The sequence below is a fragment of the Limulus polyphemus genome, unplaced genomic scaffold (assembly GCF_000517525.1).
Source record: "Limulus polyphemus unplaced genomic scaffold, Limulus_polyphemus-2.1.2 Scaffold4342, whole genome shotgun sequence".
NCBI lineage: Eukaryota > Metazoa > Arthropoda > Merostomata > Xiphosura > Limulidae > Limulus > Limulus polyphemus.
The window spans coordinates 7149-20762 of NW_013669952.1; the positions used below are offsets into that span (position 1 = coordinate 7149).

Here is a 13614-nt window from a genome sequence, read left to right on the forward strand (position 1 = left end):
TTATAAAGAACAAGCCTACTCATTCATGCCATTAAGTAAGGTAATACAGTAGTAGAAATGGTACTTACAAGTAACTTATAAAGAACAAGCCTACTCATTCATGCCATTAAGTAAGGTAATACAGTAGTAGAAATGGTACTTACAAGTAACTTATAAAGAACAAGCCTACACATTCATCTGATTAAGTAAGGTAATACAGTAGTAGAAATGGTACTTACAAGTAACTTCTAAAGAACAAGCCTACTCATTCATGCCATTAAGTAAGGTAATACAGTAGTAGAAATGGTACTTACAAGTAACTTCTAAAGAACAAGCCTACTCATTCATGCCATTAAGTAAGGTAATACAGTAGTAGAAATGGTACTTACAAGTAACTTCTAAAGAACAAGCCTACTCATTCATGCCATTAAGTAAGGTAATACAGAAGTAGAAATGGTACTTACAAGTAACTTCTAAAGAAAAAGCCTGCATTTATCTTTTCAGAGATAATTACTTCTCTCAATATTTTATACATGAAATTGTATTTTTGTTTCTCCAGTTTCAGTAAACTATATTAATAATGAGATTATCTTCAGTGTCCTGAAAAGCTGTTTTAGCTTCCTCATTCTACTTGAGTGGTCAGTTTCCCCTTTGAAATGCCAGCTAGCATGAACCAAAGTTAAGCAGAAATTAAGCGCTTGAAATGCTGGTTGAGTTAAGCAACTAACAAGATCTTATCATTATGGTTTTAGAAAACTGGTGTAGAGAATAGATGTTTTAACATGCTACTGTGTTGATAAAGAAATTTAGAATATAAAAGCATCCGGTCTATTAATAAACTTTCTGTAATATTTAGGCCTACAGATAAAATAATAACAAGAAACTTGGTCCTAACAATGTCAGAGAGTTACATAAACCTTTTAACGTACCAGAGTATGATAGGTGACCCTTGGAAGTTTAGAAGATAAAGTGTTATGTAGCTTTTTGAACTTGTGAATTTATGTTTCAAAAAGTAGTTTAATCATTTTTCAGATATAACTTGCTTATGTTTACAACACTAATCTGTTCATGGAATTCTGGTTCTTGTTGTGTGATGAGAACAATTTGAGAATTACAGGCCAATGTTATGTACTTTTCCTTTAGTCATAATGTCAACCAAGTTTGTATATACTTCTAATGTGGTACATTACCTTCTCTTACAGATATAGCTCTTCTCGTTCAATGCTGCCCTCTATATGCAAATTTTTTGCATACAACAAGCATTAAGCTTTCCTGTACCCCAATCAATGTGGTTTAATTGTGCCCTGCATGCAAATCATCATGCAACAACCCTCCACTAATAGAAGTGCGACACACCCTCCTGATGCATTTGACTCCCTCTGTTCATTTCTCGTTTGGCAGTGCTCGTGTCAAGACGTTTTTCATTGTGCTCTTCATTTGTGTGTTTTTTTAAACTTAGTGAATTTTATGACATTTTTTTTTTCAATGTTGATGAACTGTTTTGTAATTTATTCTGAAGTGGAATTGTTATTCTTTTTTACCAATGTTTGTGAACATAAGCATAATTTACTTTTTTCTAATTTTTCATTTATTTATTCTAACTCTGTTGTGTTTGGTAATTCATCTTTAACAATGACTTTGAAGTTCAAGTTACAATTTCGGAGGTCATACCATCTACCAGCATACTTATACAGGCTGCAAGTAGGATGAACTCAATTATGGAATTATTGGCTCTTATTTGATTAGAGATTGATCATTGAGTCAACCTTATTCTCCTGATATTGCCCATTTTCCTCCTGAACATACTGAATCTGTTTGGGATGACAAGGAATTTGACAGCCTTTTTCCTGATTTTCTGCGTCTTCTTATGCCTCTACTGTGGAATCAGCTAGGCCTAATACAGCTTTTTTTTTGGACCTGATTTCTCAGGTGTGTTCTATTTTATCATTTTCACCATTTTCTTATAATCCTCTTCCTTCCTTGTTATATGGTACCCCCTCCTCTCAGTATTTTGTGTTTCTTCCTTCCTTGTTATATGGTACCCCCTCCTCTCAGTATTTTGTGTTTCTCCCTTCCCCAGATTTTAGGGTTCATGCAGAGCATTTTGTACCTCAAATGCTTGAGGGCATTAACATGACACACACTCCACAAGCTTTGGATCAGTTTGCTTTACCTTACCATCAGGTTGACTTTCCTTTTCTTGATTCTCAACAGTTGGAATCAATTTTGCCCATGTGGGGGTAGACCCTGATTATCCTGTTCATTTATTCCACATTGAATTTTCCCACCTTCATCTTACCCTATCAACTCTACTATGGTACTTGTCCACTACCCACCTCCTTTCTGAGGCACTCCACTGAGACCCTAAGGTTTTTTGAATGATGCTTCCTCCCTAATTACCTCCAAATTGGCACATTTGTCTTCTTTGGCTCTCTCCTTACACATGGTTTCTCTGTTGCTGGAATCTTCTGGGGAGAAATGCTGTACTGTCCCAAGTTTGTTTACCACCTACTTATCTTCGGGACTTATGTATGGCCCCTTTTTGCCAACAGACTGTTTTCAGAGATTTTACTGAGAATTTAGAACCCTGTGTGGAAGACAGCAATTGACCCTTTCATCTTTGGTTAATTGTTTGTCTCATAGTGAGCTTAGATAATCCCCTATTATCCCCCAGGCTTTACCAGTTCCTACTTCTAGGGGTTCCTCCACTCATATTATTTGATGCAGTGGAAACATTGCCAACAGTATTGGTGACTACCTTGTGGGTTCTGGTCCAGTGAGAGCTTGCTTGACTGATTTATTTCCCCTTGAAAGCCAGGGAACCTGTATCTCATTCTTCTCCAGGTTGTTATTCCATGTTGTTTCTGGTATCTAAGAAAACTGGGGACTGGCAATCTGTTATCTATCTGTTCTGCCTCAATCAACTTTTAGTTCTGCCATGATTTACCATGCAGTCTTTTCTCACACTCAGGTGGGCATTTCCTCCAAGTATATGGATGACCAAGGTAGACATCTCAAATGCTTATCTGCATATTCCTATATCATTTCAGATGAGGCGCTATCTTTGGTTTGTTCATCATGGGGTAGTGTATTAATTTTGCACCCTAACCTTTGGGCTTGCTCTCACCCTGCATGTCTTTTGTTGAGTGGACAAGGCTTTTGCCCAATATATACGTACTTGGGGGTTCCACTTACACCATTACATGGACAACTGGCATCTGTTAGCTCATTCCAAACAGGAGTCTGCCCAGCACAGTCTTCTGCTTCTTTTAGGGGCAGCTCATGTGGGTTGGTTAATCAAGTTGATGAAGTCATTCCTTATACCTACCCAATATCTCATCCACTTGGGTGTCTTTTTAAACTCTCATCTCAGTTGGGCCCAACATTCTCCTCTTTGACTGCATTTGATGGAGCTTTCAGTTCTCCATGCCCTTACGGCTCCCTCTATTACTGCTTGTGAGGTGCAATTGCTTTTGTGGATATGTTCTTGTATGGAAACCCTTATCCCCTTGGGTTGAGCACATATGAGGTCTCTTCAGTGGACTCTGCACAACTTGTGGAACCTTAGGTGGGATCCCTTGGATGCTACTATTTCCTTTCCTTCTTCTCATGTTGATGATCTGCATTGGTGGTTTGACAAGACCAACACATCAGTGGGTGTTCTGCTTCCTTCCTCCCATCCAGATTTGCATATCTTCATGGATGCTTCCCTCTATGGCTGGGGGTGTGTAGGTTGATTAGCAGGAAGCTTGATGTTAGTGGTCTCCAGCCTAGAGGTCTTATCATATCAACATTCTGGAGCTTTCGACCATACACCATGTTTCATTATCTTCATCTTGCCAGGAATCGTCTAGTCATGATCCATTCTGACAATTCTGTGGTGGTAGCTTATATCAGTCACCAATGTGGCACCTGTTCTCTTTCCCTTTGTGGTTAAACCTTACATCTCATTTTAATGGCCCACATACTTGGTATTTGTCTCCTTGCATGTTATGTTCCAGATGCATTCAATCTTGTTATGGATCATTTTTCCAAACCATACAAAATTTATCCAACAGAGTGGTCTCTTGATCCTCACATTTTCAAGTGACTATGCCTTCGATGGGGTACCCCTTACCTGGATGCATTTGCTTGCCACATTCCTCAGTACCAAGTTTCCTTTGTTTTGGTCTCCAGTTGCTCATCCACTTGCACTGGCTGTCAATATATTCTGCCAGGATTGGACCAACAAATAACTTTATGTGTCTCCTTCCATTCATCTCCTTCCCAGGGTGATTTCAATCATCTACAACACTCTGTGTCAAGTCCTTTGATTGCTCCTTACTGGCTGGTGCAACCATGATTTCTACAGCTGTACCACCTCCAATTTGCCTCACCATTACCTCATCCTCTATCCTTTCCAGCATTTCATCTAGCTCTTTCTACCCTCTGTCTTCTCACCCAGTTTTTATCTGGTCCTTGGGAAGGAAATCCAGATTTTTACAGTGAGTCACTTTCTTTTTAGCACATTCAATTTGCCATTCCTCTATGGATGTTTATCAACATGAGCAGAACATTTTCCACCATTTGTCTGTGGGTCGGGGTTTTTCACCTCCTCGGCTCACTGTTCCTCTTCTTAGGGATTTCCTTACTTGTCTGTTTGATCAGGATACTTCTGTCTCCTCGATCACGGGTTATTGGGCTGCCTTATCCCACACTTTTGATTTTTCCCATTACTGTAAAGTTTTTACCTTTCCTACCTTCTCACTATTATTGCATTCCTTCTAGATTAGTTGACCTCTTCAGTGCGTGGTCCTTCCAGATTGGGATATAAATGTGGGTTTTCATTGCCTTACTTTACCTCTGTTGAACCTCTGTCCTCATGTTTGATTTTTCACTTATCTGTTAAGACTTACTTCTTTCTCCTCTTGACCTGTGGATGCTGTCAATCAGATTTATTTGCTATCACCATCTGATTATTCCAACCATCTGGATGTCGGTTCCCAGACTTGTAAAACATTTGATCACTTTGGTATTGTGTGCCCTATTCACAGGTCAGTGGGTATGATATCTCCCTCCAGTCTGCTGAATTTGAGGTGAAAATGGTATGATCCTCTTTCCTACCCCCACTAGGTGGCTGGGTTTTAGATTGCAGTTGACTTACTGCTGGTAATATCCTCTTTTCTATCCCAACATGGATGTTGATTCCTGGTGGCTGGATTTTGGATTGTAGTTGACTTGCCAACAGTATGATCTTCTTTCCTATCTCCACATGGATGTCTATTTCTGGGAGCTGGGTTTTGGATGCTGTAGGTTTGCCACATATGGGCCGTTGTGCCCTAGCCACGCTACACCTTTTGGCATATCTTTTTTACTCTCATCCACATTACTATCATCAGAGGTGTTAAGTTTCCAATATCAGGTTGTTTGGATCCCTATCCAACCATTGTTCTCTCCTTTTTTGGTTGTGCTCCTCCCATTTTCTGCCCATGTTTATTACAACATCTCTTTCCACACTGGGTGTTGACAATACCTGGTACAGATGTGGTGTGGTCTCCTACATGTGATCCTCTGCTGTAAGGATATCCTCTTTTTGGATGATCTTTGGACACTTTTGACGGATGCTTCTTTCTTTTCCTTGCATTCGTCCCTCCACCTATTCAGTGTGGAATTCTAGCTATATTTGTGAGAAGGGGTAATGTACCGTATCAGAAATTATAACTTTCCTATACTGTAAATGTATTTCCAATAAGTACTCCTCTACTCTCGCCCTTCCTCCTCACTGAAAACTGATGCTTCCATTTTCTTCCAAAACTCGAAGTGATAGTTTGGTAGAATCAAATAGAGGGAGTCATGTGTGTCAGGAGGATGTGTCACACTCCTGTTGGTGGAGGGTTGTCACATGAGGATTTATATGTGAGACGCAGTTGAAATACAATGATCGTAGGGTATGTGGGAGCTCAAGGCTTGTAGCATGCAAAAACATTTTTGCACTGAACAAGAACAGCTATATCTGTGAGAGGAGGTAAGTACCTGTGGGAAATACATTTTCAGTATACGAAAATTATAACTTCTGTTTTTGTAGAACTGTTAAGGTGAAAACAAACTTATGAATTAACTATAATAGCTCAAGCTTATTGTAGTTTTAAGTGAGTTGAGCATAATTTACTATTTTCAATGTAATTTAACTTACATTCAGAAGTATTTATGTCATTTTCATTGAGAAAATCACAAAGACTGTTCTGTTTATTTCATACTTGTAGAATAAATTGTTGTGTTTCAGTTAAGGATCACTTCAGAAAACCTAAACTGTGGAAGGTGACATCATTTCAACTAGATAAAGTCACTTTAAAGATACAACCAACAGTGGCCAACTTTGAAGAATACCTTTTGCACAGTTTGGAACAGGAAAAAAAAGATCATTCTGCTATAGGGGTTAAATTTACAGTAGTTGAAAGAAGAGTGCAGGTTGGTTGTGAAGGTTTTTAAATTGCAGAAACCTATATTATTCACTGAACATACCATGCTTAGAACCCATCCACATTTCTCTATATGAGTGAAGTAACAATAAAAGGAATTTGTGAAAATTAGAAAGATTCCCTGAAAATATATAAATCTATAGATTTTCAAATACACTAAATGTCCTTTTCCTTTTTTAAGTCAAGCTTTATTTTTTTAGATAATATAATATTTTTTGATTATTTCTGAAAAATTTTTCCTTTTGTGTATCTCAATTTGTTTTAGATAGGAGTTCACAATGGATGGTGCTTTGTTACTCGTCCTGATGTCCAGCAACTTCTTCCAGAACGACTTGCTCGCCGTAGCAGTTTGACAAATATATCTAATATAAAAACTCATCGTCGAACTGCCAGTACAGGTTCTAATGTGTAAGAAGTTAGAGTTCTGTATATTAAAAAATTGCTCTGGTGTTTTTAAAGCACTATCGTGAAACTGAACATGTTCTAACGTGTAAGCAGTTAAGAGTTTTATATGTTTAAATATTGCTCTGGTGTTTCTATTTTTTTTAAAGCAGTGTCTTCCAACTGTTAGCACAAACTCTAATGTGTAGTCATTAGAGTTTTACATCTTCAAATATTATACTGGTTTTTTCAAAGCACTTTCTTCAAACTGCCAGCACCCATTCATAAAAGAGAATCTCGGAAAATATAAAAGTAGTCATAGGAGCTTAAACATACTATTCACTGTTAAATTAAATTAACTAAAACTCTTCCAGTGCTTTTAAGATCTTGGATTATTGTATAAAACTTTTAGTTGAGAGACTGTTTAAGAAATCATAAAATAAATCTGTAGTGTTTCCAGTTTATGGAATGTTACAGAGTGAATATGCCTGTTGTTATTTGCATATCAGAAAGTATGGTGAAGGAAAAAATAATACATCCATTTGCTAGTTATGGGAGTAGAGTTAGTAAAAGAATGTTTTTACTTAGTCATTATATTTGTTAGAGAATGAGTAAAAGAGTTGAGTGATTTATCTTTATGGAAGCAGAATTATAAAAATAGGTCATTGGAAACTTTAAGTAAAAGTTTATTTGTTTAGGTGTTACAGTAATGAAGCAAGTAAAACTGAGGCATATCAGTAACATTGAAGTAGTTAGGAGTAATAATTTAATTACTTAGAAATGATAAGTGCAATGTAAGTCAACAGAAAGTACCACTGTTTATGTTTTGACTTAAGTAATTCTCTGTCTTTTTGTTGTCTTTAGTGACAAATTTACTATGTACCTAAATCATTCTGAACAAAAGTGTATTAACAACAAACAGTTTGTCCATTATGTTGAGTCCGTTTTAACAATAGAACATTATTAGTAGTGTTCAGTTTGTAAATCAATTTTTTAACGATTTAGGGATTTCAGGTTTAATGCTGAGTAACAATATTAAAATGATGGATGTGCCAAAAAATCTTAATATATTTTTTTTTGCAGTGGTTTGGCAGGTTCAGGTTTGATGCAGAGTAACAGTGTTAAAATGATGGATGTGCCACAAAATCCTCATTTTTTTGTGTTTTTTGTTTGCAGTGGCTCAACAGATTCAGTTTTGATGCTGAGGAACAAGATAAAAATGATTGATGTTCCAAATGATCCTCAGATTGCTCTTGTCTTCATTATCGAATTTGGAGTTTCCTGTGAACAGGGTATGAAGGAAAGAAGGGTAAGTACTAGCACCATAGTGACAAAGGCAGAGGTTGCTGAATTATTCAACTGAATTAGTGTTGGCTGAACCTTCTGTATAGTTGTGTTTACCTGGTAAAAATGAAAAGCTGAACATTTATTTTAGTAGTGCTTGCCTTGTAAATACAAAAAAATGATCCTTTCTCATAGCATGCTAGGCCAATTAAGAACAGAAAACTGATTTTCTCCTTAAGAGTGTTTGTTCTGTCCAAATCATGTACTTAATCCTATCCAGGAGGAACCCATATATCTAGTCCTCTCAAGGGCCAATTCATATATCTGGTCATCTCTAAATGCAAATCATCAACCTAGTTCTCTCTGTGGGCAAACCATATACATACTGAATGCTTTCCTGTTTTACTAGGCAAACACAGCTACAGAGAAAGTTCTGTTTTTACTAGGCAAGCACTTCTATAGAGTGAGTTCTATTTTTTCTTTTTACTAGATAAACACAACTATAGTGAAGGTTCTGTTTTCTGTTCTTACTAGGCAAGCACTGTATTAGGGAAAGTTCATGGGCCTGTTTCTACTGTAACTGTTTTTTGGGGTTTCTGGTGCCCATGGTTACAATGTCCTAGTGGTCAGACAGAAGTGTGCATCCAAATGATTGGTGGACCAAGCCGATGCCCAAACAATTCTTTAGTCTTTTGTGGAAAACAACTAGTGGATTGTGATGGAGGGCAAGGAAGCCTTTCTTTTACATTTACTCCTGGTCGGAAGGTTTGTATACAATTTCTTTAATATTCACTACCTCAGTCAAATTAATACTGTGCATGTTGTATTATTTTCTTATATCTGCTTAGTTCAGAAAGCTTGTACATAACTAGTTTGAGTAATCTGGCTTTAGTCTTAACTTTAGCATTTCACAAAGTTTATTTTTATTCTATTTGAATAAATCCACTCCATACATTTTTTTTCTTAGTGATGTTCTTTGATGTAAACCCTGGTGATTTTGGTAATTTGCCAGTTTTATGTTAATTCTGTGTAAGGTACTTACAGGTCAATGTAAATAATGACAAAGTACATGTTTTCCATAGAGAGAGAACTCATTACGACCAGTTAAACAGCACTCAGCTGCATCAGAGACCAGCCAGCTCTCGGTCAACAGACAAGTTGGAGTAGACAATAAGTCACAAGCTGTGATAGCTGATAACACTGTTTTCCACCACCAAAGGTTTAGTGTACACATCTTGTGTTAAAAATGTGTGCTGAATCACATTGTGGCATGACATACTTATGTAATAACATACTTATGTGGCATGACATACTTATTGAGAAGCTAATATGATTTATGTTTTTATCATTACAAGTTAAACTTTATTGAGGAGCTAAACAATGTTTTATTTTTAGTGTTAAAAACATATGTTTCTTGAGAAGTACTATAATGTTTTGTGTTTTTATTATTATAAACATAACTATTTAGAAGCTAATGCAATGTTTTGTTTTATTATTATAAATATAACTACAGAGAAGCTAATACACTGTTTTGTTGTTATAAACATAACTATTTCGAAGCTAATGCATTGTTTTGTTTTATTATTATAAATATAACTACAGAGAAGCTAATACACTGTTTTGTTGTTATAAACATAACTATTTCGAAGCTAATGCAATGTTTTGTTTTATTATTATAAATATAACTACAGAGAAGCTAATACACTGTTTTGTTGTTATAAACATAACTATTTCGAAGCTAATGCATTGTTTTGTTTTATTAGCATAAATATAACTACAGAGAAGCTAATACACTGTTTTGTTTTATTGTTATAAACATAATTATTGAGAGGCTAATACACTGTTTTGTTTTATTGTTATAATTACTGAGAGGCTAATACACTGTTTTGTTTTATTGTTATAAACATAAATACTGAGAAGCTAATAAATTATTTTATTGTTATAAACAAAATAACTGAAAAGCTAATAAATTATTGGATTGTTATAAACATAATTACTGAGAGGCTAATACATTGTTTTGTTTTCTTTGGGTTTAGAAATATACTTTTACCTAGAAGGTATTTTGCTACAAAATTGATTTATTAATATGTAAACAATGTTTCTTGTTCTTTTTTATATAATTCGCTATTTTTTGACAATTAATCCCCATATTTTTTTATTGAAGTTTTTGGTATAGTTTTTATCATCTAGAAATTTCTTAAGTAAAGTGTGTCTTACAGAAGCTCTTCTGTGTCTCCTATAAAGAAAGTTCATGAATCAAAACCAAAAGAACAGTTTTTCAGAAGGAAAGATCACATCTCTTTTGTAAAGGACCAAAATGAAAATACTGTCGATGTAGGTTGGATTTTATCTGTGGTTAACGTAGCATGTCAACAAATCTTACTTCACTAGTATAGTGTTAAAGTATTTATACAAGGCCAGTAATGAGAATGCTGGTTGTACAATTTGGAAGAATACTTTTGTGAAAAACTATATAATTATGTAACCTATATTACAAATACCTTGCTAATTATAAAAGTGCTAACTTGAAAATATCATGCAAATGCAGCATGGGAGAGATATACAACAAAATGTATTCATTAACCTGCCTATACTAATGCTTTGATTTAATATGAAAATTAAAATTAATCACAGCTGCTAGAACATGTAGAGTAAAACAACAACAAAAATGTTGTATGTCTTATCAGTACTTTACTGCTTTTTTTAATTTTTGACAATTTTCTGGTTTTCCACTTTACTTGTTTCAAGTTATTTTATAGAGGTTAAGGTTTTAAGTTTATTTAGTAATTACTTTATTTTTTCTAGTTTTATAATTCTTAAAAAGTAAGAAACTTTTGTTTTGATAGTTTTGAGATTGTGTATGTTTTGATACAATACTATGAAACAACTCTTGCTTTGATTCCAAGACTCACATTAACTCTACTGATACAACAATATGATAACTCTGGAAATCACATTAAATGTACCGAGACAACATTATGACATAACTCTGGTTTCATTACTGTTATGATTCCAGGAGTCATGTAAAATCAACTGAGACAATGGTATAACACAACTCTTGTTTCAATAGTGTGATTATTCCAGGAGTTGCATTAAATCACCTGATACAATGGTATAACACAACTCTTGTTTCAATAGTGTGATTATTCCAGGAGTTGCATTAAATCAACTGATACAATGGTATAACACAACTCTTGTTTCAATAGTGTGATTATTCCAGGAGTTGCATTAAATCAACTGATACAATGGTATAACACAACTCTTGTTTCAATAGTGTGATTATTCCAAGAATTGCATTAAATCAACTGATACAATGGTATAACACAACTCTTGTTTCAATAGTGTGATTATTCCAGGAGTTGCATTAAATTAACTGATACAATGGTATAACACAACTCTTGTTTGAATAGTGTGATTATTCCAAGAATTGCATTAAATCAACTGATACAATGGTATAACACAACTCTTGTTTCAATAGTGTGATTATTCCAAGAATTGCATTAAATCAACTGATACAATGGTATAACACAACTCTTGTTTCAATAGTGTGATTATTCCAAGAATTGCATTAAATCAACTGAGACAATGGTATAACACAACTCTTGTTTCAATAGTGTGATTATTCAGGGAGTTGCATTAAATCAACTTAGACAGTGGTATAACACAACTCTTGTTTCAATAGTGTGATTATTCCAAGAATTGCATTAAATCAACTAAGACATTGGTATAACATAATTTGTTTCAATAATGTGATTATTCAGGAACTTGCATTAAATCAACTTAGACATTGGTATAACATAACTGCTGTTTCACTAGTGTGAGTGTTCCAGGAGTCACATTAAATCAATTAGGACAATGGTATAACACAGTTCGTTTCATTACTGTGATTATTCCACGAGTCATTAAATCAACTGAGACAATGATAACTGATGATGACAAAACCTTGTCGAAACGTTGTATATTTGCTGTTATGTTAAACTTATATTAAAGTTTTTTCTTCATTACCCATTCAAGCTGTCTCCAAGCATTACTAGTCTCAAATTGGGCTCCTCATTATCAAATTTCAACTGAGACAATGGTATAACACAACTCTTGTTTCAATAGTGTGATTATTCCAGGAGTCACATCAAATCAATTGAGACAATGGTATAACACAACTCTTGTTTCAGTACCTTAATTGTTCTGTGAGTCACATTAACTCTACTTATATGACAGTATGAAATGACTATTGTTTCAATAAGTGTATTGATTTGAGCAGTCAGGTTAATGTTAGTGAGACAGTAGCATGACACAACTCTTGTTTCAGTACCTTAATTGTTCTGTGAGTCACATTAACTCTACTTATATGACAGTATGAAACGACTTTTGTTTCAATAAGTGTATTGATTTGAGCAGTCAGGTTAATGTTAGTGAGACAGTAGCATGACACAACTCTTGTTTTAGTATCATAGGGGTAAAATCTTTCAAGGTTTATATTTAGGAAATGTTTGTAACTTTAGAAAACCCCAGTGTGTAATTCTTGACTTTCTTTGTAAAACTCTGTAATCATACTTGATAGTATCTTAAAAATACTTGTACAGAATATCCACCCTGAAAAGCAGTTATACGGTACACGGGAGATGTAAATCAACTGATGAGGATTGAGGTAGCATAATTTATCTAGTAACCAAATAATCATTGTGAATGTGTTTTTTATGTAAAGGTATTAATGAAAAAGATTGCTTATTTTCCTAGTGAAAAATATTTGAGATTATTGTTTTTACTGATTTTTAAGACATCTCAGGAGCTGGAGGAGGTCCACCATGGAACTGGTCCTCATGTACCTCTTCTGCCTGTGTTCTCCCATAATGTGTCTAGGTAAGTATAATTATATTTAAAACTGGTTATGCATTATGATACATAAAAAGCATATTACTCATAATTATTAAAAACAATAAAAAGTAAGTGAGAAAACTTTGTAAATTGAAACCTCCCAAGCAAGTGTACAAAAGTAAGAATTAGAGCAGATTTATGTATAAAGCTTCTGTTTAACATTAATATCTTTACACATGAAAAAGAAGTTCATTTATCCCTATTGCTCCAGGTACCCTTTACTGCGCATGACACAAGGTTTTAGTGTCTTAAATTGAAAATTTTATTAAGCTACTTTTTTGTTTATGTTATACCAATTAGAATAGCATAAAATTGTAGGTAATAATTCATATTTTAATAGTATACAAGTTTTAAGTTCTTAATTTTACAAGCCAATATTTGAAAAAATCCTAAATTTCCACTTGTGTGACCCACATGAAACATTTTTTTTAGCATGTCATCATCCCTATTTAATCCACCACTCCTCGAAAAAGTACAAAATTAAACTTAAAAGACTGTTATTGCTCAAACAAATTCATAATTTTTATAGCCTTCAATTTTGTTTGGTTACAGAGTTATCGAATAGAAAATCAGACCCCTCCTGCCACATCCACCTGTCACATCCTCTCTTTCACAATTCATTGATAGTTCTCTCTTATGT

At 34.6% G+C, this 13614-nt stretch overlaps 1 protein-coding gene across 2 annotated transcripts in view; it reads left to right on the forward strand.

The window, feature by feature from the left end:
* LOC106470992 (nephrocystin-4-like) overlaps positions 1-13614 on the forward strand; it is a 90807-nt gene that overhangs the window by 4378 nt on the left and 72815 nt on the right. For both annotated transcript variants that reach the window (XR_002613172.1, XM_022399631.1), the window contains exons 3-9: positions 6242-6426; positions 6703-6845; positions 7995-8127; positions 8637-8867; positions 9185-9321; positions 10322-10436; positions 12877-12959. Coding sequence is in view for 1 of the 2 variants with exons in the window: in XM_022399631.1 (XP_022255339.1) it covers positions 6242-6426; positions 6703-6845; positions 7995-8127; positions 8637-8867; positions 9185-9321; positions 10322-10436; positions 12877-12959 (1027 nt within the window). In the remaining variant the exon portion in view is untranslated. The remainder of the gene's footprint in view (positions 1-6241; positions 6427-6702; positions 6846-7994; positions 8128-8636; positions 8868-9184; positions 9322-10321; positions 10437-12876; positions 12960-13614) is intronic.